At 37.6% G+C, this 24332-nt stretch overlaps 3 protein-coding genes across 3 annotated transcripts; 1 reads left to right on the top strand and 2 right to left on the bottom strand.

Moving 5' to 3' along the window:
- The first annotated feature begins 6068 nt into the window (after nt 1-6068).
- On the top strand, nt 6069-13065 carry LOC141290051 (uncharacterized). The gene is made up of 6 exons (XM_073822248.1): nt 6069-8592; nt 8718-8823; nt 9018-9084; nt 11187-11258; nt 11535-11604; nt 11690-13065. The coding sequence occupies exon 6, from the start codon at nt 11753-11755 to the stop codon at nt 12569-12571; it is 819 nt and encodes a 272-aa protein (XP_073678349.1). The 5' UTR covers nt 6069-8592; nt 8718-8823; nt 9018-9084; nt 11187-11258; nt 11535-11604; nt 11690-11752; the 3' UTR covers nt 12572-13065.
- Nucleotides 13066-13574: 509 nt separating this feature from the next.
- Nucleotides 13575-14600, bottom strand: LOC141290119 (free fatty acid receptor 3). Its single transcript, XM_073822312.1, has one exon. The coding sequence runs from the start codon at nt 14573-14575 to the stop codon at nt 13595-13597; it is 981 nt and encodes a 326-aa protein (XP_073678413.1). The 5' UTR covers nt 14576-14600; the 3' UTR covers nt 13575-13594.
- A 4171-nt stretch (nt 14601-18771) lies between these two features.
- Nucleotides 18772-19677, bottom strand: LOC141289365 (free fatty acid receptor 3-like). The gene has a single exon (XM_073821474.1). The coding sequence runs from the start codon at nt 19675-19677 to the stop codon at nt 18772-18774; it is 906 nt and encodes a 301-aa protein (XP_073677575.1).
- Between the last annotated feature and the right edge of the window lie 4655 nt (nt 19678-24332).

The following is a 24332-nucleotide window of genomic DNA, read 5'->3' as shown; positions in this document are numbered from 1 at the left end:
TGTAACCGTTATCTTACCTGTTACAAGAAGTCAAGAAACTTAAACATTAGATAAAACTTTTTTTTTTTTTTGACAAAATAAACACTGTGAAAGTGCTTCTGAAAGTGATCTCTGGGTTATTCCTATAGTTTATTTTGAATTATGGATTTTGGATTGAGCAGTTTTATTTACTTGAATTTTATTAGTTCTATAACAGATATGTCAAATATAAATTGACAGGGTAGTCATGTTAACATTTTACACTATTGGATTAGTCTTTAAAAAAGAGAAGAGAAAAACTATAGGACTGGTATTTGCTTTGATGACACAAGTCATATAATTGTGATTTAGAGCACATGTTTAAGATTTTAAAGAGCAAGCACCAAAGTAAAGGTGGAAACTGAGAGTTTTTTCTGGTCCTCAAATCTGATCTCACTGAGAGAGGAGTGTGATATTCTAGTGATATCGGAAACCGCTTCCGCGTTTGTATTACTCCGCTTGTGCTATTTCTTACAGTGAGTGCCATTGTGGATGCCCAAATGCACAATATTTTTTTTAAAATAATACTGTTTGTGTCAGTAGTTTTAAGAGTTTTTTAAAGCCAGAATGTACTTGTATAGACTTCAAATATTCAAATATGTTAAACTGTTAATAAAGATAACATCTATTTAAATTTGTTTTTCGGAGATGTGATTATTACCTTTATATGAATAAGAGTAGTATTTAATAATAGTGAGACCAGAGGCAGTGGTAAGTAGAAGCAATGATGAGATATTTATTCACAGGAGGATATAGTAAACAGAATGCAAATCGTAATGGTGATCAGGTAATCTTATCTGACAGTCCTGTTAATGAATGGTAGTACAAAGTCCAATAGTGATGGAGAACCAGGAGACAGCAAAGAACAGCATGAGGTCTGGAGCTTGCGTAGGGGGTGTGAACGGTAGACCAGACAGAGAAGAAGTGCTGGAGTGGCTAGATTGGTGGAAGTGATTAGTACTCAAGTGAGGAGGACCAGGTGGGCGGTGCTTCAGGGAAAGTGATAGGAGGTGGCTGTGGTGAATGCCTGACAGTTCCGTTATTCTGCCATTAGATGGTAACAAGAGAATGTTTTTATAAATGAGTCCGCAATAAATAATTTTACTGAGACAGAAACAGGGTTGTAAACAAGGAAGTTATTTTTACTTCCAACAACACCTTGTAGGATGCAGCCAACAAATGTGATGACAAATGTCATCGGAAATCAACCTTAACAGATGAAAGGATAGTACGACAAAGATATTGCTTTCCTCAGCGGACATTCAAGCTAATGTTTTATTGTTCAAATGAGATTGAGCTGAAGAAAGAATGTTGTGTTAAATATAGGTTATCACACTTGTTCAGTCCATATTTCTGTCATAATACTCTACTGTGTAATACTGTGTATAAACACACACACACACACACACAAAACACACACTAATACTCAAATTTGCTTAGCATTTAGAAATACATTTGATGGTCTATATTTGTTGAAGGTCTATGAAGTTGAGAATACATGCTTGGGACTAAAGTGTGAAGAAATGTGTATACACTGCCATTATTAATTGCAAATCATGTTCTGAAACAATCTGACATCTTTTCACAGATATAATAAAGGACGGTCTTCAGACATGGCTGAAAAAATGGTATTATTGTACAACAATATTTTTTAAATATTTTTCATAGCATGCTAATAACCTGTTGCATGTTTTGTGTAGTTGCAGTTATTGTATAATGATGTTATAATGCATTATTGTTTCAGTTTGTTTAGTTTTAATTAAACTAAATAAAAACAATAAATAATCTATTTAACACTGAGAGTCTTAATAGTTCCTCGGTCTGATATGTGCATTGTAGTTTGCGTTTTAACAAACTGGGTGTAAACATTTAAACACACCAGAGAACTATCAAAATTAAACAATGCAAATAGTAACAGTAATTGAAATCTATTCAAACATTTTATATTAAAACTGTTGGTTATGCTTATTTTAAAATAAGAAATTGTACATATGCATTGAGGAAGTAGAATATGGCATGTTGCAAATGACATTTAGTATCATGCCATCTTGGCTCAATCCTGTGGTGAAATAACAGGGACAAAGAAAAAGGAGGGTGGCCATCAAAGATGAAGAGAGAAGCAGGGAGTGCAGGACCGCTGCTGAAACAATAACACCATTAGGTAACAAAAAATATTCACACAGTGATAGGGAATTTAACAAAAGCTACATTATCTAAACAAGACATTAGCATTCTTTGGGTACAACACAATAAAAGTGAAACTTGTAAAAAAAAATTTTTTTAAATCAGAAAAACCACAGCTGGCTGAGATGTGCTATCGTTTTTCATCCAGAAGCGCACAGAAAAAAACAGCTGGTTTGTTTTATCTTGTCAATAGTTTAAATGTTGTTTTTGTAATATATGTTTTATACTGTGTCAAAAGGTTTAAGGGTGGTTCCACAATTGATCTCTAGAAATGGTGGGTTGAATTCATAACACTTTAGATCCAAAAATGGGTATAATATTAAAGACAAAAAAGTGATTTGAGACTAGAAATCTATAATTTTTCTAGAAAGTAGTATCCACAAATTAATTTATAAATACACTGTAAAAAAAAAAAAAAAAATCAAGTTGTTTTTACAGAATAAAAATAGCAGCTGTGGATGCCAGAATAAAAAAAAAAACAGATGCATCCATATTGATACATTTGAGAAGCCCACAACAACACAGCATTACCAATGGGTTAACAAATTAAACCAGGATATTTCTAGAGAGTTTTGGCTCTTTTTTATAAGAAGTATGTTTGAATAGAGATCATGTATTTCTGGCTGCGAAATGTGAAACTTTATATTTACTTAAGCAAGTATTCTTAGAAAAAGTACTAATATTTTGTCCAGATGTACATAGTGAAAAAGTACCTACAGAGAGCCATCATTCTTTCAAACACAATTACAATAAATTATTGAATTGTAAATAACTAATTAATCAATACATTCATATTAAAAATTAGAATAAAGACCTGTGATTCTGGTAGTAAAAAAATAATAAATTAAAAAAATACAAATTGAAATGGCTTGATTAGTATTCAACCCACATCTCCAGCTGAACCTGACAAAATTCCTGAAACAAAGTCAAGGTTCATGTATTCAACTGAAAACTGAGGCTGCAATGATTGGAGAACTTCCGTGGAGGTCACTGACAGCTTTGATGTATGTCCATGGATGTCTGGCTACAGAAATGTAAGGAGAAAAGCAAAAAAACAAAAGCATTCCAAGCAATCTTTCCGATTCCCTGTCTTGGAGGAAATTTCTCAGGATACCTTCTTAGGATCTTTTTTCATGACATTACGGCAAAGCTGATGAGCACTGACTTAACCTGCACATTATCATGTGCTGACCAGAGATGATGATGCAAGCAGATTATCAACAGTTTGCTGAGGAAGAACTGCCAAGTTGAATGAGTAATACAGTGAAAAGTTTTTACTTTTACCAAGGGGTTTAGGAATACTTATCAAACCATATTAGATGTACAGTGCTTGAAGTGGAATGGTACTCACCGGTATACAATACCAGCAATTCTATGCTAGGCTGTTTAGAGTACCGGACATTTTTCCTGTTGTACCCACAGCTCAGAATGCGGACATGGGCATGCTGGTTCTCTCTCGCGCGAACGCGGACACATTGGGTCTCTTTTCACTTCAAGCGCTGGATGTATTGATGTAAAAAGATTGAAAACTTTCTGAAGGTACTTTGTTCAAGCTGCATACTTCTGTCTTTGTGGCCAACAATTTAAATGGAACCACCCTTTTAACTACAAATCAATAAAAAGCTATAACAAACTGACCAGAGTACATTATTTACATTTCAACATACATTTTCTGTGCGGACCTGATTTCGACTTCAGCGGACGCGACCGTTGTGCAGCTCGATCAAAAAAAGCGGTCCAAAGACGTGTCTACATGCAGGAAAAAGCGTGCGATACAGTAAGTAAAAAATGACACTAGTCCTTTATGTTAACGTGTCAGTAGCCGAAGCTGCAATGGATTTGAGGTGGATGAAGATGGACTCACCAAGTTAGATCTTCTAAATAAGGCCATTATTCATTATTTCATTCGGAGTGGGAACCTTTGCAAAAATCATAAATATTGGAAAACAAGCTATATTGCGCCAGAAAATATCCCTCATTATGCTTTATATTGGGAGGCATCCTCATCCCAAACGAATGATAAATTCAAGTGGGAAGGACTAGATGATTGCTTAAATAACACCTTAAATCAAGAATAAGATGGGACACCTGCTAGCACTTTGACCTCCACTACGATGCTTAATATTCTACAATGTGTTATGTGATTGTAACGGAAGTCCACTGAAGGCGAGAAAATGTGATGAACCCAAGTGCAGTTTGTTTATAGAAACGTGAAATCCAAAATCAGACTTGATTACAGACTTGACTTGACATGAACAGACTTGATGCAGACTTGATGCAGACTTGACCATAAACTGACTTTTAGACAGACAAGGCCTCTGAAGCAGACTTGTGGACAGACGAGGCCTCTGAAGTAGGCTCGTGGACAGACGAGGCCTTGGGTGCAGCCTCGTGGACGGATGAGGCCTCTGGAGCAGACTAGTGGACAGACAAGGCCTCTGAAGCAGACTCGTGGACGGACGAGGCCTCGGGAGCAGACTCGTGAACGGACGAGGCCTCGGAAGCAGACTCGTGGACAGACGAGGCCTCTGGAGCAGACTTGTGGACGGACAAGGCGTCTGGAGGACAGACGAGGCCTCTGGAGCAAACTCGTGGACAGACAAGGCCTTTGGAGCAGACTCGTGGACAGACAAGGTCTTTGGTGCAGACTCGTGGACAGACAAGGCCTCTGGAGGACAGACGAGGTCTCTGGAGCAGACTCGTGGACAGACGAGGCTTTTTCAGAGCAGACTTGTGGACAGACAAGGTCTTTGCAGCAGACGAGTCCTCTGGAGCAGACTTGTGGACAGACGAGGCTTTTGGAGCAGACTCATGGACAGACAATGTCTTTGGAGCAGACTCATGGACAGACAAGGCCTTTGGAGCAGACTCGTGGACAGAGAAGGCCTCTGGAGTAGCCTCTGGAGCAAACTCGTGGACAGACAAGGTCTTTGGAGCAGACTCGTGTGAAGACGAGGCCTCTGGAGCAGCCTCTGGAGCAGACTTGTGGACAGACGAGGCTTTTGGAGCAGACTCATGGACAGACAAGGTCTTTGGAGCAGACTTGTGGACAGGCAAGGCCTCTGGAGGACAGACGAGGCCTCTGGAGCAGACTCGTGGACAGAGGAGGCTTTTTCAGAGCAGACTTGTGGACAGACAAGGTCTTTGCAGCAGACGAGTCCTCTGGAGCAGACTTGTGGACAGACGAGGTCTTTGGAGCAGACTCGTGGACAGACGAGGCCTCGGGTGCAGCCTTGTGGACAGAAGAGGCCTCTGGAGAAGACTCGTGGATGGACAAGGCCTCTGGAGCAGATTCGTGGACAGACAAGGCCTCTGGAGCAGACTTGTGGACGGACAAGGCGTCTGGAGGACAGACGAGGCCTCTGGTGCAAACTCGTGGACCGACAAGGCCTTTGGGGCAGACTCGTGGACAGACAAGGTCTTTGGAGCAGACTCGTGGACAGACGAGGTCTCTGGAGCAGACTCGTGGACAGACGAGGCTTTTTCAGAGCAGACTTGTGGACAGACAAGGTCTTTGCAGCAGACGAGTCCTCTGGAGCAGACTTGTGGACAGACGAGGCTTTTGGAGCAGACTCATGGACAGACAATGTCTTTGGAGCAGACTCGTGGACAGACGAGGCCTTTGGAGCAGACTCGTGGACAGAGAAGGCCTCTGGAGTAGCCTCTGGAGCAAACTCGTGCACAGACAAGGTCTTTAGAGCAGACTATTGTGAAGACGAGGCCTCTGGAGCAGCCTCTGGAGCAGACTCGTGGACAGACGAGGCTTTTTCAGAGCAGACTTGTGGACAGACAAGGTCTTTGCAGCAGACGAGTCCTCTGAAGCAGACTTGTGGACAGACGAGGTCTTTGGAGCAGACTTGTGGACAGACGAGGCTTTTGGAGCAGACTCATGGACAGACAATGTCTTTGGAGCAGACTCGTGGACAGACGAGGCCTTTGGAGCAGACTTGTGGACAGACAAGGCCTCTGGAGTAGCCTCTGGAGCAAACTCGTGGACAGACAAGGTCTTTGGAGCAGACTCGTGTGAAGACGAGGCCTCTGGAGCAGCCTCTGTAGCAGACTCGTGGACAGACAAGGTCTTTGGAGCAGACTCGTGGACAGACGAGGCCTATGGAGGACAGACAAGGTCTTTGGAGCAGACTTGTGGACAGACGAGACCTTTGGAGCAGACTCGTGGACAGACGAGGCCTCTGGAGCAGACTCGTGGACAGACAAGGTCTTTGGAGCAGACTCGTGGACAGACGAGGCCTCTGGAGCAGACTAATGGACAGACAAGGCCTTTGGAGCAGACTTGTGGACAGACAAGGCCTCTGTAGCAGACTCATGGACAGACGAGGCCTTTGGAGAAGACTCATGGACAGACGAGGCCTTTGGAGCAGACTCGTGGACAGACAAGGTCTTTGGAGCAGACTCGTGGACAGACAAGACCTTTGGAGAAGACTCGTGGACAGACAAGGCCTCTGTAGCAGACTCGTGGACAGACGAGGCCTTTGGAGCAGACTCATGGACAGACGAGGTCTTTGGAGCAGACTTGTGGACAGAGGAGGTTTTTGAAGCAGACTCGTGGACAGATGAGGCCTTTGGAGCACACTCGTGGACAGACAAAGCCTTTGGAGCAGACTCACGGACAGACAAGGTCTTTGGAGCAGACTCGTGGACAGACGAGGCATCTGGAGCAGACTCTTGGACAGACGAGGCCTCTGGAGCAGACTAGGCCTTTGGAGCAGACTCGTGGACAGAGGACGAGGCCTCTGGATTGCAGTGTGCAGCCTACATGCTCAAGATGGCGACTGGAATTACAGGAAGGGCAGCAGCGGGTGGCAGGACCTCTAAGATTTGTTGGGCTTGAGAGTGCTACTGACACTGGGATGCATGTCAGTTTTTTCAGTTTTTGCCCAAGCTCTTCATAAGCACTATATAGGTACTGGAGCAACAGGCTTGACGTGAGCAGGCCCTGGCTTGGCAGGTTTGACGTCAGCAGGCGTAAAGGTAAAAGGTAAACAAGTAAAATGTAAACAAGCCAGCAAATAAGAAAAGCCAATATATTGCTTTAGCATAGCAGAGCATCTGTTGTCTGGCATGAGATTGTTTAAACAGTCTGGAAAACACCCATTAAAGCAACATTATTAAAATTTACCAAGCAACAAAGTCCACAAAATTCCTCCACATAGTCCTCAATAGGCCTGTCCTCTTGGCGAAGACGCAGAAGGGCAACTGCTAGGTTCATTGTTGTAGGTTGTGTATTCTGTAACGGAAGTCTACTTAAGATGTGATGAACCCAAGTGCAGTTTATTTATAGAAATGTGAAATTCAAAATCCAAACATAATCTAAACAAAGACTTGACTTGATACAGACTTGACTTGACTTGACATGAACAGACTTAAAACAGATTTGATCATGAACTGACTTGGCAAAGACAGACTTGACTTGCATGAAACAGATTTGGCATGAACAGAAACAGAAACTCACCAACAGCAGATTACAAATTCAATATACGACAAGGAACAATGGCAACATGAGGGCTACTTATAGCAAACAATACAGGTCACATGACACAAACCAACCAATGAGAAACAAGGAATGAAGACATAAAAACATGAAACAAAATGAAGACAAAAACAAAACAAAAACCCCACGTTACAGTGATATGGAAAGTGAATGGAAATATTGATGTCATGTCTTCAGCCATGCATTGCAATGTCCAATAATGCAAAAGAAGCTGGTAGAATGGAGAAAGAAATCACAGAAGATGATTTCAAGATTTTTTTGGAGGGAAGTTTTCTTACGTTATCAGCTCCAGAATTGAATGAAAGGATCACTAATAGACCGAAGAGACCTTCATTTTGATGCAAATGACTGAAATGGTCACAACTGCTATTTTATTCAAGATTTGTCTAAAAGGGATGTTTTTAACCAGCTTACTTGGAAACAGCACAATGGTTTTTCAAAAGCTTCCATCTAAAAATATTTGGGATACCTCTCCTGTTTTGAGAAAAATTAACTGCAGCCTTTTTGGAGTCCATTAATTATGCACCTTAAATTGAAAGTTCTGCTTCTGCTTTAATGGATTCCAATGTCTACATCATTAACCTCAAATGCCATTAACCAGCATGGGCTCTGAACATGTTCTCTTCCACTTCTTCTCATGCAATAGAGAAGACACGTCAAGAAGCACACCTGCCCAACCATCCACGCTGCCCTCAGCATTTCGCGTATTAAACAAAAAACACCAAACAAAGAAGACAGTTTCTAGGTAAGTAGAGTGCACAAGTGATTTTTGAATAAATATGAAGATCATACGCAAACACTAATACAAATACTTTTTCAGCAGCAACAAAAGTATAAAGACCTCCTCTGAAAATGCAGCCCCTTCTTCCAAAAGCCTAAAAGTAAGTTATTTTCTATTTTATTTTATTTTAGGACACAAGACAACTCTTTTTTTTTTTTTTTTACAAAATATGTATCACCTGGGTCATGACAGTTACATTGTTCTCATGTCTACTTCACTATTAAGGTCTGTGACAAATGTCCTGATTCAGAAGAAGTGTGTTTTCCTGATACCAACCAGAACGTTGAGCCTTCTTCTGCTAAGGATGTTGCAACACAACAGAACAAAAGAGGTCTGATGTTATTCAGATGTAGCAAAATGTAGATATAGCGGTCCCATTGTCAAAGCATGTGTAGTGTTTATAGAGATATTTGCTAAATCATAAAGACAGTTGCTCTGTTATTATTAATTGGACATTAATATAAACGTGCATGCAATATAAAGTTTAATTGAATTTTAATTGCTTGTTCTTTTCCTGTAAAACAGATGATCACAAGATCACCTTACTCTCCAGTAAAAAGGAGCCAAATTTGTCATCTCTCAAGTCACCAAAGTAGGTTCTTTACCTCTCTCAGTAATCAGTTACATTCTATTATTAAGTTTACATTAAAATATAATTTTGCTTGTACATTTGTCTAAGGAACAAATAATGTAGTTTTTATTTCAAGCACAATAAATTAATACATTGTTGTACCTGAATTTAATTGTACTGTAATGCATTTGCCAAGTACATACAGTGAGGAAAATTTGATCCCCTGCTGATTTTGCATGTTTGCCCACTGACAAAGAAATGATCAGTCTGTAATTTTAATAGTAGGTTTATTTTAACAGTAAGTGACAGAATAACAACAACAAAAATCCAGAAAAACACATTTAAAAAAAGTTATCAGTTAGTATCAGTTAGCAAAATTTTGGCTCCCAGGTGTCTTTTATACAGGTAAAGAGCTGAAATTAGGAGCACTCCCTTTAAGAGAGTGCTCCTAATTTCAGCTTGTTACCTGTATAAAAGACACATGTCCACAGAATCAATCAATTAATCAGATTCTAAACTCTCCACCATGGCCAAAAATAAAAGCTGTAAAAGGATGTGAGGGACAAGATTGTAGACCTACTCAAGGCTGGAATGGGCTATAAGACCATCACCAAGCAGCTTGGTGAGAAGGTGACAACAGTTGGTATGATTATTCGCAAATGAAAGAAAGTCATATCAAGTCACCTTTATTTATATGGTGCTTTTAACAATACAGGTTGTGTCAAAGCAACTTTATTAAACAGGACAACAGTGTGTCAATAATGCAGTATCATAAACAATTAGTTTTCCGTTAAAGGCAATTCATCATTGAATTCAGTGATTCATCATCATCCAGCTCAGTTCAGTTCAAATAGTATATGATATCGCTGGAAGTTAAGTGTCCCCAACTAAGTCCTCCTCTGGCCATACAAAACCAGCAGTTTGTACCAATGTCAGTCCCATCAGGTTCCCATGGTCTTGCGCCAATGGCCATCTATCATCATCACGAGGTCTTCACTGAAGATCCGTCTCTGGAGGTTATCTTATTGACATTCAGGGCTATAGAGGCTGATCCACCATCTGAGCTGGCTACGGTGACCTCAGAATAAGAATGAAACAGACTAATATTAACGTTGATGCCATTCATCCTACGATGCAACGAGTACATCAGGTGTAATGAGAAGTGTTTCCAGTTCCGGTTGACCTAATTAATGCAGCCTAATGATCCTTTAATGGATTTGAATTATAGAAATGTGTTAATGGGTCTTTAATTTAGATTTAAACTGACAGAGTGTGTCTGCCTCCCGAACAGTGGTTTCAGAGTGTATGTGCTAAATAAGAAAATGATCTGCCACCTGCAGTTGATTTTGATATTCTAGGTATTATCAAATCGCCAAAGTTTTGAGAACGCAGCAGACATGAAGGACTATAATTTGATAAGAGCTCGCTCAAGAACTGAGGAGCTAAACTATTGAGGGCTTTATAAGTAATTAGAAACACAAAAAACTGTCAGTCTTCCTCAGTCTGGGGCTCAATGCAAGATCTCACCTTGTATAGTTTCAATGATCATGAGAACGATGAGGAATCAGCCCAGAATTACACGGGAAGATCATTTTGTCAGTGATCTTAAGGCAGCTGGGACCATATGGGACCAAGAAAACAATGGGTAACACACTACGCTGTGAAGGACTGAAATCCTGCAGCGCCCGCAAGGTCCCCCTGCTCAAGAAAGCACATGTACAGGCCCGGCTGAAGTTTGCCAATGAACATCTAAATGATTCAGATTGAAACTGGGTGAAAGTGTTGTGGTCAGATGAGACCAAATCGAGCTCTTTAGCATCAATTCAACTTGTCGTGTTTGGAGGAGGATGAATGCTGCCTATGACCCCAAGAACACCATCCCCATCATTTAAATAAACCATTACAAATGTTAAACCATTAAAATTATAGACTGATAATTTCCTTGTCAGTGGGCAAACATACAAAATCAGCGGGGGATTTTTTTCCCTCACTGTAAAAGTAGTTGTTTTATTCCACATGTTTGTATGTTCATTATACTGTAAATGTAGCTGATACATGCTGTAACTAATATGATATTCATTTCTGTCTGCTTCTACTAAACCTTTTTTTTTTTTTTCAATCAGGCGACCTAACTCCCCACCTGAAGATGAAACTTTCATTGTGGGAAATGGCAAAAGAAAAAGACAAAGACAAAGGTTTAAATCAAAGAGTTTCTCATTTTTATTTCAACACTCACTTTCCTTCGACTCCAAAAATAGTACCACATATAAAAAAAAAATACAATTTAATCTGTTACCCAAATGCAGTATAAATCACTTCCATAATTGAGAAATTCAAAATTATTTACTGATCATAAATAACTTTTTTGATTATTTAATACATAACATCAGTGTTGAACAAGATCATTCTCATGTTGGATTTTAAAAGCCACTAGTACTACACAATCTAACTAGTGTTCATTTACATTTTAGTGACTACAGTCAGCCTGCGGATTACAAAGGGTCTGAGACTGGCTCAGATTTGGAGGACAGAGGGAACACCGTAAGTTAGATCTGTTGTACAATTATTGTTTAACTGTCAACATCAATAGTTATTATGCAGCTCATTTTTGTATTTGTATTTCTAGCAGTCCAGTTGCGAGGGGAACGAAAACAAGCCACATGTCCATCTGTCTTTCAAGCTAGAGCGAATGAGAGAAAAGAGATTTTTGTATGATGTTCCTGATACATCTGATAGCAGTTCAGAAGATCAAAACTGCACCACAAAAATGCCTGATCAACCATTTGAAGTGCATACGTCCTGGGAGGATAGTCCTGTGACAGAAATTAAAAAAACTGCTGATGGGAGAATCGAAGACTTAGATTTAAACACTGACAACAGTGCACCAATCAAGATAATGAATTTTTTCCACTATGCCCAAGTAATTTATTATCTCATCACAGTTTGGTGGAAACAGGAAAAGCATGAAAGGCAGGATGTCATCCTTTTTGTTGGTAGATTCTTAGTACGGTTGCAAGCAAGCGATCTGTACTGTTGTCCAATCAAAAAAGATGAGGAAGAAATACATCTTCACGACAAAAATCTTAATTATGCAAAACTGAAACCATCAAAAGAAATGGCTAAAAACTATTCAGAGACAATTTGGAACTACATCATGGGGAACCATGACAAAGTTAAATCTTATGCATTAATGCCTCAAGACGCCATTACAGTGTGTGCTGTTTTGTTCTCAGAAGTTATTAGGTATCCTTGCATGTTTTTCCACAACATTCTTATGATGGAGCATTATAAGTCATGGAGCGAGTTTCGTTTCTATCATCCCATGGTAACAGGAGGATCATGGAAACATCAGAGCAAAGAAGTTCCAGAAAAAGTTGTAAAGAGAGAACAAGATAACCTTGTATTGTGTGCTAAAAAAATAATGAGCGATGAGGGCAAAAGAGGCACACTATTCCAAGTTACCTCACCAGTTAGAAGAACCAGAACCTTTGGAGAACACTCCCATTAACAAATGCGGATCATTATTATAAATTGGGAGCTCTTTTTGAGAGAGGCTTTTGGGGTATGGGAGATGAACACGCAGCGCCCCCTAAAGTTTCAACCAAAGAGAGGTATCCAAAACAATTAAAAATTAAATCAATTTTGTATTATTTATTTTTATAATATTTATGTATTTATTTGTGATATTTTATAATATTTATGTATTTATAATGTATTTATGTATTTATTGACTTTGTTGTGGTTTCGTCTGGCCAGAGGAGAACTGGTCCCCCGACTAAGCCTGGTTTCTCCCAAGGTTTTTTCTCCATTTTTGTCACAGATGGAGTTTTGTTTCCTTGCCACTGTCGCCTCTGGCTTGTTTAGTTGGGGATGCTTAATTTCCAGTGATATCATTGGCTTGATTGCACAGATACTATTTGAACTGATCTGAGCTGGATGATGACAATTGAGTGCTTACTGTTGTACCTTTTGCATTATTGACACACTATTTTTCTATTTAATTCTGTAAAGTTGCTTTGACACAATCTTTATTGTTAAAAGCACTATATAAATAAACTTGACTTGACTGTCTTTTTGTGAGTGGTCATGCATTACATGAGAGGGGTGATAACATTTTGATATGAAAAAATAATAAAGACTGCACTAACAGTAAGAAAAGTCTATATTATCAGCATTATTGATTAGACATTTGTTATCAGCAAATTTATGGCCTCTACATACAATATATTGTGTGGTCATTAAAGGCTAAATACACTAAAGTCATTTTACAGTATGTGCTTCTCTTTGTATATCTAGACAGTGTAAACACTTCCAGGAAATCAACACAGGCGTAATTTATTAGTTATATATCTTTATTTCTCATGAATAAATCTATTTTTAAATCCAAGTTTAATCCAGATGATCGTTAAAAATGTAAAACATTTCAGAATAAAATGTGCATTTTTTCTCTCAGAAAGTAAACTTTACAGTACATGCAAATGACACTTCTTCTGTAGGCCTAAATAAACTAGAATACTCTGTAGCTCGATTCTCACCCCAGGTCAATAGGTGGGTTTGTCTCCTTGTAGGCCTCAGTTTTGGAAGGGCCAGCAGAACAGCAGCTTCTACATTCTACAATGTGAATTTTCTCCTTTAGACCATTAACACATGCACGTATGGCACTGCGAACAGCAGCCGAGGAAAAGTAAAAGATAATGGGGTCCAAACAAGCGTTCAGAGTGCTGGAGATTAAAGCAAAATGACGCCACCATTCGTTATTACCGTGGATGTAACCAACCACATGTGAGACGTTATATGGGCAAAAACAGATGGTGAAAACCAACAGCGTCCCCAACGCCAACCCAATGGCCCTGAGTCTACGCCGTCGTCCGAGATGAGGCAGATTGGAGAGGATTCGTATGAAGTTTATATAGCAGAAGCAGCAGATGAGGAGGGGTATGCAGAAAAGCACGAGAAAAAGCTCCAGACGAGCAGGAAGTAGAATGTTCAGCTGCTCTATGGTGAAGTTATCGTAGCAAATTGTCACATGAGGATTTGGGTGTAGCTTGCTGTTGCTCGAATTAGAGGGTATGTGTGGCACAATGTACACAATGCTGAGGTTAAGAGATCCAAGAAGCCAGAGAAAGCAGCTTGCAATGACAGCGTTGCGTGGTCGGCGGCCTAGAGCGTATCGGATCGGAAACGCGACGCCTAGGTAGCGCTCTATGCTAATTGCGGTCAGAAATAACGTGCTGGTGTAGATAGTGGAGAAGAAAAGGAAACTGCTAATGGGGCATAGGTAATATGGCAGGCTCCAGATAAAGTTGTCAGAGGCTTCCTTCATCTTGAACGGCAGGACTGCGAGGAAGATGAGGTCAGATATTGTTAGGTTTAGCAGGAGAATATCGATGGGGGTGGGCTTGCGGTAAACCTTTCGACAGAAGGTAACGAACGCTAGGATGTTGGCGGGAAGGCCGATCAGGAAAGTGAGGATGTAGACTGACAAGAGAAGCTGGTGGTCAAACTTGGCCATTAGTCCGTACCTCACAGATGGTCAACAGGTGGAAGAAACACTGCGCAGAGAAGAGAAAGAGCAATAAGGTACAAAGAATGGTCATAACGTGCAAATAATACTCGCAGCTTTGCTCTTGTCATTGTCAGAGGTTAATAAAAATGGAAAACTTAAAGCAATTCATATGCTTGCTATAATACAGTTGAGGTCAAAAGTTTACATCCACATTGCAGAATCTGCAAAATGTTAATTATTTTACCAAAGTAAGAGGAATGATACAAAATGCATGTTATTTTTTATTTAGTACTGACCTGAATAAGATATTTTACATGAAAGACATATTCCACAAGAGAAAATATTAAAATGTATAAAAAATGACCCTATTCAACTTGATTCTTAATACTGTGTTGTTACCTGAATGATCCACAGCTGTTTTTTGTTTTTGTGATATCTGTTTATGAGTCCCTTGTTTGTCCTTAACAGTTAAACTGCCTGCTGATTTTCAGAAAAATCACACAAATATGTATCTGAACCCTTTCCAACAATGACTGTATGATTTTAGGATCCATCTTTTGACACTGAGGTCAACTGAGGGACTTATATGCAACTAAGTTCACTAATATTGTCTTCTGGGAAGCATGTATGTATCTTCTGTAGCTTCTGAAGAGCAGTACGAAATAACATAAATATGATATTTAGTTGAAACATGAAAAATGTACACATCTTTATTCTGTTCAAAAGTTTACACCCCCAGCTCTTAATGCATAATTTTTCCACCTGGAGCATCAGCGAGCGTTTGAACTTCTGTAATAGTTCCATATCAGTCCCTCAGTTATCCTCAGTGTGAAAAAATGGATCGTAAAAATTATGCAGTAATTGTTGGAAAGGGTCCAAATACACAAAAATGCTGAAAAACCAAATAATTTGTGGGACCTGAATTTTTTTTCTGAATAAATTTTTTTTTTTTTTTTTTTTTTATAGTTTTAACCATGCATTTTATAATGGATTCTCATTTTTAAGTTTGAAAGTCTGGCTTTAGGACAAGTGTAAAACAATAAAATCAATACATAAAGGGCATTTGAAAATAATTTTTAAGCATTGGGTAGTTTTAATATGATCTTTGTTATAACAAGAAAAAAATTACATTTGTTCATTAAAAACTAAATCAAGACAATGACAAAGTTTGACAAAGGATGAAGAAACATTCTCTGTTTAAAAAATAATAAATAAAACAAAAATGCTGACCTTCACAATGTAGGAAAATAAGGTTCCTCAGCATTTTGTGTCTCCCGAGTTTCACAGAAAATTATCTGCGAGCTTCCTTCTCCTCTGTCCTAGACATTCTGAATGTGTGATTAGACTACGTGATGAGCACAACATGTCAAAACAGCGGAAATTTAATCAATTCAGAGCACAATCTGCAACACTGAGGCTCGTTAAACAATGTATCTTGGCAACCCTGGGAATAGTCATTGAGAAGAACACAGGAAGTTGTCAAAACTGCTGCATATGGGGTATATGAGGCCCCCCAGGAACACTATCTTGTCCTATGGAACATACTGGCAAGATAAGAAGCAAGTGTTTGTTTTGTGTGTGTACATGGAAATGAATTAAACAAAACATATTATTAGAAAAAATTCATCGATAGTAAAAACTGGAGTTGAGTTGATTTGTGCATTATTCAAACTTAATTCCTGAAGCTACCTTTTGATTAAAGTGAATATTGACTGAAATTGTCTGCTGAATCCTTTTCAGCAAGACAGATGGACTTTAGATAAAGAATAATTTTTAATTAATTCAATTTAAGTTAATACAATATATCAGTTCCAAAATTAAACCATCAGTGTGTGCTATTTATAATATGATTAGGTTTATGAGACTAATTCAAATTTCAGTTTGTTTGCTGTAGCTCATGGTCAAGCGTCCTGTGACGAGTTGGGAGTGAGAGTACAGTCACAGGCATTTATTGCAAAAACTGACCATAAAAATGCAGAATAAAAGTATAACAAACACATTGCATTCCAAGTCTTCTGAAGCATACTAAGTCTTATAAATCACAAGAAAAAAATCGCTGAAAATGATCCCGCTCCCATACAGGCTTTACATCTCATTCACATAGTTTAATCATGATGATAACATTCCCAATGCCTTTTGCATCTGCCAGAACTTTCTTATTTAAAGCAATGGAGGAAAAAATAGGCTTGGTCCTGTCCAAGCGTCAATATGTGACGAGTTGGGAGTGAGAATGTGTTGCATGGTTACTCCTTCCTACCCTGCAGAGCTAGTTTCACACCTGGCTGTAATGTTCAGGTAAACTTAGTGACCTTGATAAGTTGATTTACTTAATTACAGTCGGAACTATAAACTCAGGAAATAGGCTCTATAGGAACAGGAAGAATTGCTTTATTGCTATCTTAAAGGGATAGTTCAATTATGAAAATTCTTTGATAATTTACTTAGGTTACCCTCATGTTGTTATAGATATAGATATTTAGTAATTATAAGTATACTATTATAAGTACTGATCCATTTCTCAAAGTAAGTTATTTCATATTTTCATTTAAGGAAAAAAAAAGTAATACAGAATTATAGCCTAATTTGTAGAGTAAAACGTCAGAAGTCAAAATAACCATATTTAATATTGTTTAATTATTTACAAATCTGTGAAAACTTTTGAGGTTGTTTTTTTAAAAAGGAGAGTTGTTTGAGGTTGTTTTTTAAAAGGAGAGTTGAGTTTAGTTTTAGTACACCGTTGTGACCAGCAGGTGCTGCAAGCCTGTTGGAATATGTTAGTGACTTATTTGTGACTCAGTCAATTGATTCAGATGATTCAGTATTCCAAAAGCGACGGGAACATAAATAAATCACTAAACAGGTCGGGAAGTGGAGCGGGATATTTACCCACCAGTCACTGAGAGTCACTGAGAGTCACTCGAGCAATTGTAGAAGTTGAGAAGGTGAGAAAAAGGGGCGTTTTTATTGAGTTTATTTAGTCCCAATTGTGTGGTTCGTACGCGGTTATAAAGTGAGCGAAACGTGAGTTACATTACATATCTTATGATTTACATTACATAATTTATGAGTGTGATTAAATAAGATAAAATAGACATTTAAAATAAACAAATTACGTTTGTTTTCATATTAAACATCACAAAAGACATTTCACAGTTTAAAATAAGACAGTATTAATGAAATAAATAATAAGCTTATATTTATACAAATACATTTGGGAGATTTATATACACGGTTATATTAAATGAGAGCATGTGAAGTTATGTTTATTTACTAATGAAATATGAGGCATCATCAATCAGCCATATTGGCCGCACTTAATGTAAACAATGCCACTGAACCGAATGAAACTCGTGTATTTTAATGATTTTTGCTGCTAAAAGTGGTCGATCATTGTCATGTTTTGAGCTGTACTAAACAGTCGGATCGAGAAAAACATTTGGAGTACTGCAGACTTCCAAAAGTTAGAGCAAATTAAGGAGAGAAGAGCACAAAAAGCTGTCTGAGGAACAAAAGGCGTTTGTGGTCGGCCAAACTGAACCAGGATTTCCAGGACAAAAATCTCGACAACATTAATGTTTGTTACCATTTCCGGTCAGGTAGGTAAAATATTAGGCTAATATTTTAATTAATACTGCTTGTACATATCTTTACCTCCTAGTAACTTTAGTTAATCAAAATTGCTTTTCCCATTTCCTGCTTACTAAAGCCTTCTCTATGTTTAAGCAGCTTCCACATGTTTTTCTGTGGTTTAGACAGCATAAATTAGCCAATATGGCCATGTATCCGGGTAACTGACCAAATCGAGATGTAAGTGCAAACCCTTTATCTTATGTTATTATACCAGTAACCTCTCTGATATATGCTAATGTTGTCTATATGTCCTTGCAGGGTGTTCCAATGAACACGTGAAGTGAATTTCAACAGATATCCTGGAACAAGGAGCAGTGAACACTTTGTAAGGACCCTGTCAATCTGAAAGCAGTCTGGGGCTGTCACAAAGATCAGCGTGGTGCTCTCAGGTCAGTTATTTCAGTGATATTTTTCCAAGGTGTAGGATACTTGTTTGCTTATAGCCTACCATAAAAAATGCACAAGTGAAGTGTAGGTTACAATATGATGTCTTTGTACATTTATTTTGCACAATTTAATTACAAGACGTTTTGGTGATACCATTCTTAAGTTTACAACAGCAACAAATTGCTTTAAATAGGCATTAAATTGCACAAGGCTTTCACACATACTTTGATAGCCTTTCTCATATCCTTAGAGATACAGAAAAATATAATAGGATCAAAACATGCGTTTAAAGTGCTCAGCATTAAAGTTTTATTGCGCCAATTTGGATTTTCTTTTTTGATGAAGCCCACTATGTGTGATGCATTGTAGGGTGCAAAACTAATGGCAAACACAAGGAGAGTCCCCACAACCAGTCCAATCACCCGGAGTTTACGTTGTCGCTTAAAGAGAGGACACTTTATCAAAATACGAATTAAACTGATGTAACAGAAGCAGCAGATAAAGAGGGGCAGAAGGAAAAACACCACTACTATACTTAGACGTGCTGGAAGCAGTTCTCTGAGCTGTTTTGCTGTAAAGTTACTGTAACATCTCTGAGGTTCCGCCACCAGATGGTGCTTATTAGTGGTGTTGTCCGCTTTATTAGAATCTAAAAATGCTGCCTTGTAAGGAAATATTGAAGTTATTACAACAAGCACACAGATGATAACACATATAAGTACTGTATAAATGAACCTTTTTGGACTTTTATACTTAACTGGAAATGCTACACACACATAGCGCTCAGCGCTGATTGCTGTCAAGAACAGACCACTGGAATAAATAGGAAGAAAGAACATAAATATATTGATGCGGCACAAGATATAGGGCATGTTCCAAACCATGTTATCTGCAGCCTCTTTCATCTTGATAGGCAGGAAGGTGAGAAAGATGAGGTCAGAAACAACAAGGTTCAACATGAATATGTCAATGGGGATAGGTTTACGATGAATCTTGCGAATACATGAGCAGAACGCCAGCACAGCATTAGGAAAACCAATCAGGAATGTGATGATACAAATGATGAGAAACGCTGTCGAATCGTCTGACATTGTTGTCGGCCTGTGGTAAAGTTCTTCACTTTACTGTAGAAAATAACCTTGCATTTTCTTATAACAGCACCTGTAATATATATAACACACACATACTTTGAGATCTGTTCTTTTTTATATTTTTAATATTATGAAAAATTAGTAGATTAAAACTTTTTAAAGATATTAAAAACAGAAGCAGTTTTATTTGGAACTTACCAGAAGGTATGTCTCTCTATTATTAGCATAAAATGTCCTTCTGTAACACACTCCAGACACCTGAATGGCATAGATACAGCAAACAGTATTATGATTTGCATTCTGTCACATTATGAAAAAACGTTTTGAATTGAGCCATTGTCTCCAGTTTCTTTTCGTCAGTACTCACAGGCCTATTAGCCTAGCTAATGCTCATTAAAAATACAAATAATCAGACTGCTGTTTTATCTATGCTTAGCGAAAAGCACAATTATTTTAAGTGTGGCGGCTGAAATAAAGGGATAGTTATTATTATTAATCAGTCTTGTATGCATTGGGTTTTTACATTTTTATGCATGGTTGAGCAGTTCTTCCTAAATTAGATCGTCTTAGTGATCAAGCCTGTCTCACTCCAAAATGACACAAAAACACAATTAAGTTACTTAACATTAGCCTGTAATTTAAGTATTGAAAAATAGCATTTTTTTCCCTTTTTGCAGCACAGATGTGATCATTATGAACCATTAGTATAGCAAGAGCAGCATAAAAAAATCTTTAGAATTCTTTCTTTCTTTCTTTCTTTTTCTTTCTTTCTTTCTTTCTTTCTTTCTTTCTTTCTTTCTTTCTTTCTTTCTTTCTTTCTTTCTTTCTTTCTTTCTTTCTTTCTTTATTTCTTTCTTTCTTTCTTTCTTTCTTTCTTTGTCTTTTCTGTTGGCTGAACCTTAAGTGGCTTTTATATTAAATGACTTAAAATTGATTCCATCATCTATTCCCTGCGATCAAACTGCTGAGAGCAGAGAGCTTTTTGAAAAAAATGCTGTATTAGTAATACAAAACAAGTGACTGTGCCAGTCAAAAACGTAATGGAAAGAGATGATTCAAAACATAAATTTTAATCTTCATAAATCAGTTTTAGGTTATATAAATAGATGAGGTCTATATAACAATGAATGAAACAATGTTGTTTCAAGAAAGCTTTTTTTTATATTTTAGTACATACTATGAAGATATTTTGTAAAAATGACATTTGCCACTTCTGTTTTTATAGAATAAGTAAAACATATAAGTAAAATAGGTGTATTCCAGTATAACATGTTTTCAAAAACATCTAAATATATTTTAAAACTTTTAAATACTCACCACAACTTTTCAGCTTACGGCTAAGGCATCCCTCTCTTTTTTCACACTAACTTTTAACATGTATGTTTATCAGTTCTCTTTTATTTCCTGGCAAGTGCCTATTGCAAACCACAAACTATCACGTGGATATTTGTCCACACTTACTCAATATGAAAATAAAGGACTATTGTTTTGTTTACTTTTTTTGGTATGGATATGAGGCCCAAAATTAGTGCATAGACCTGTTCACGCCAAGGACATAACTATAAATATAACAATAAATATATAATTCAAAAAATCTTTCTCATAGTAATAGTAGTACCTGTTCTTGTCTTAGGACAACTGATGCAAAAACAACTTTTTTGATCCACTTCAAATGTTGACTACTATAGTTATCGTTCCTTAAAGGGCTGGTTCACCCAAAAATGTTCAAGGTCCAGAATGGTAACAGGAACATCGCCAAAATAATTGAATTTTATGAAGCTATGAAAATACTTTTTGTGTGCAAAAAAAACTAAAATAACAAAATTCTTCTCATCCACGTCCCCCAAACAGCATTTAAACCAACTATTTTGTTGATGTTCTTGGTACCTTTCTGGATTTTCTTGAAAAATATCTTGATTTGTGTTCCAAAAACGAAAAATATAGGTTTGGAACGACATGAGGGGGAGTAATGAATGACAGAATTTAATTTTTTGTGTGAACTAGGAATATATATAAAAAAAAGATTTTTTTGGATATAAACAATTTCTGACTATCGTTGTAGTCCTGCAGTGACTTTAGTGTGAACATGTGGTGTACACATAAAAAATAAATAATATTACTGTAATAATACTACATGCTGTATCAATTTATTATTTCAATACACAAAAACTGCATCATGGAAATGAAATAGTCCCAGACAATGTAAGAGCAATTTAATTTATATTTACAATATAGTGCCCATGTTAAACATTTTACACATTCACAATAATAATGATAATTACAGAATAACTGTATCACAGAATAGTTAAGCACGTGAAATAAAAGAATATACATTGAGTCTCTAAATCTTCCCTAATGGTCCAAAGATCCACTAGATGTTGCTATTTTACAATAATAATTATTAAAGTCACTATAATAACTTACTGTTGTTGATATTTTTGGTTAAAACCACAAAAAAAAATAAATAAAAAAAAACGAAACATTATCTAACAGCTCATATCCTTCCCCTAAATATTATTGGGTGACTCAAAATCAAGTTCAAAGCACAAAAAAAAAATCCATGTTTAAAGTCAACATGTTATTTATTTCCAGTGTCTTGCTGTACCCTAATCTGGTCACTTTTATGGGTGAGTTTGATTTGTTTGCTTTTGCTTTGTCATTTTTACAATCACCATGGCTTACAAACAAACTAATAATAAAAAAAACTGTTCAGCCATTTCTTAAAATGTTATTTTATGTTCCACAGAAGAAAGAAACTCAAAAACCTACCCTCCTTTTTTACTGTTGTTATGTCCGACAAACTGTGCTGCTCTTGTGAAAGGACAAAAAAGCACAAAAAACATGAACATCAGAACGTATTTTATTTCAACCATGGAAAGATGTCAGTACACACCATTTTTCAAGTTTAAGTCCACTAAAGTTAATATACTCTCCTGTCTGATTTGTTTTTCAGACAGAATGGCAGATTCGGGGTTATGGTCAGATTATCTGTCAATCAAGCTGTTGGCAAAGTGTCAATTGATTTATGCTGCATTCCAGGCAGGTTTTTGAGCCCGTAAATCACAACTTCAAACCACGACTCATGACTTTGTAGCGTTCCCGGCAAGTCACGCCAAACTGCCTGATTTTTATATTATTATTAATTTGACTGCAGCAACGTTATACTGTCCTAAAGTCTATTTTTTCCACTGTGTACCACTTGCATGAAGACTGCACCCATAGGGGCTGACATTGTTGTTTCGCAGGCTATGTTACATCAAAGCAAAGAACTGGGAGTACATCGATCTAGTACGAGTTCACGGGTGGGAAGTCACGGGTTTGACTGCCTTTCCAGTGCACTTTCACGGGTGTAAGGTTGGAAAAACACTGGTGTAACGGGTTACCTGGAACGCAGCATTACACTGTATGATTCTAGGGCTGCCCTCAACTAAAGAATTTTCTGTTCAACTAGTAGTCGTTCATTTTAAGTGATTAGTCAACTAATTGCACGTCTATTAATAAACTGTTTAAATCATAATAATGAGTCTTTAATTGTCTACATAGCTTAATAAGCGTTCAAGTGCTCGCATAAAGCTTACCACATCACACTGGGGGAATTAATGATTATGAATGTGTCAGGGAAAAACAATAAGGAGGCTGAATTAACATTTTAACAGGGTATTCACGGTTCCTTGATATCCTTTAAAGTTTGTGAATCTGAAAAAAAAAAAAATTAAGGCCTAGAAAGTTTTTGAAAATAAACATAGATACAGGTCCTTGAAAGTGCTTGAATTTATTTTGTGCAAGATGTTTTCTGTAAAAAATTCCTTATTGTTCCCTCTAGTCCGCTAATGTGTTATTTCGCCAACACTTCGTTGCCTACCCAGATAGCACACGTACGTCTGCAAGATGTCTGTTAAGGATCTTTTAATCTGCAAACATCTGCAAGATGTCAGTTTTACATAAATTGTAAATCATAAAAATCTTAAAGACATCTAGACGTCTATTTGACATCTGATAGGAGACGTCCTATAGACATATTGCAGATAAGCAAACACTCTTGCAGATGTAAATGTCAGATAGATGTCTCTGAGATGTATGTGTTCTATCAGGGTATGCATGCATGCTTGTTTGCTTGATTTGCACTAGTTACGTGCATTTAGGCATTACATTAAGTGTTTCCCACATGAGGTACTTTGTGTTGTACGTTGCCATGATGTCCACGTGCACACAAAACTACTACGATGGTACCTCAAGGTTTCACAGACACACCATGAAACATTGCAAAAATTGGCTGAAACTGCTGTAACGTGATGCCTAGAAAATGCAAGTTTCAAGATATTTGGCTCACCAAAGAAGATTGGCTTGCCTGAGATTAAAAGGACCAACTATCAAAGTGGATAGCATGTACCTTAAAACTTCTGTTTACTTGACCCTAAGCTCTTTTCAGTGTAATCCATGCATAGATGTTCATGTACTGAAAATTCTTCAGTTATATGCAAAGCAGAAATACAACAAATAGAATATTAGATCTCTGTCATATGGCCAAAAAAAGAAGCAAAAAATGCAATTCTGCATTTAAAATCGTATTGGGCCCTTCAGACCATTGCTAAGCCCCCCTGAACGCCGGACCTAAAAAGCAAACATTTTTCTAGGTTAACGGCCATGTAAAGCTG

Source organism: Garra rufa, chromosome 17 (assembly GCF_049309525.1).
Source record: "Garra rufa chromosome 17, GarRuf1.0, whole genome shotgun sequence".
In the NCBI taxonomy this organism is placed as follows: domain Eukaryota; kingdom Metazoa; phylum Chordata; class Actinopteri; order Cypriniformes; family Cyprinidae; genus Garra; species Garra rufa.
The sequence above is the reverse complement of the archived record's forward strand: the minus strand, read 5'-3'. Positions and strand labels throughout refer to the sequence as shown.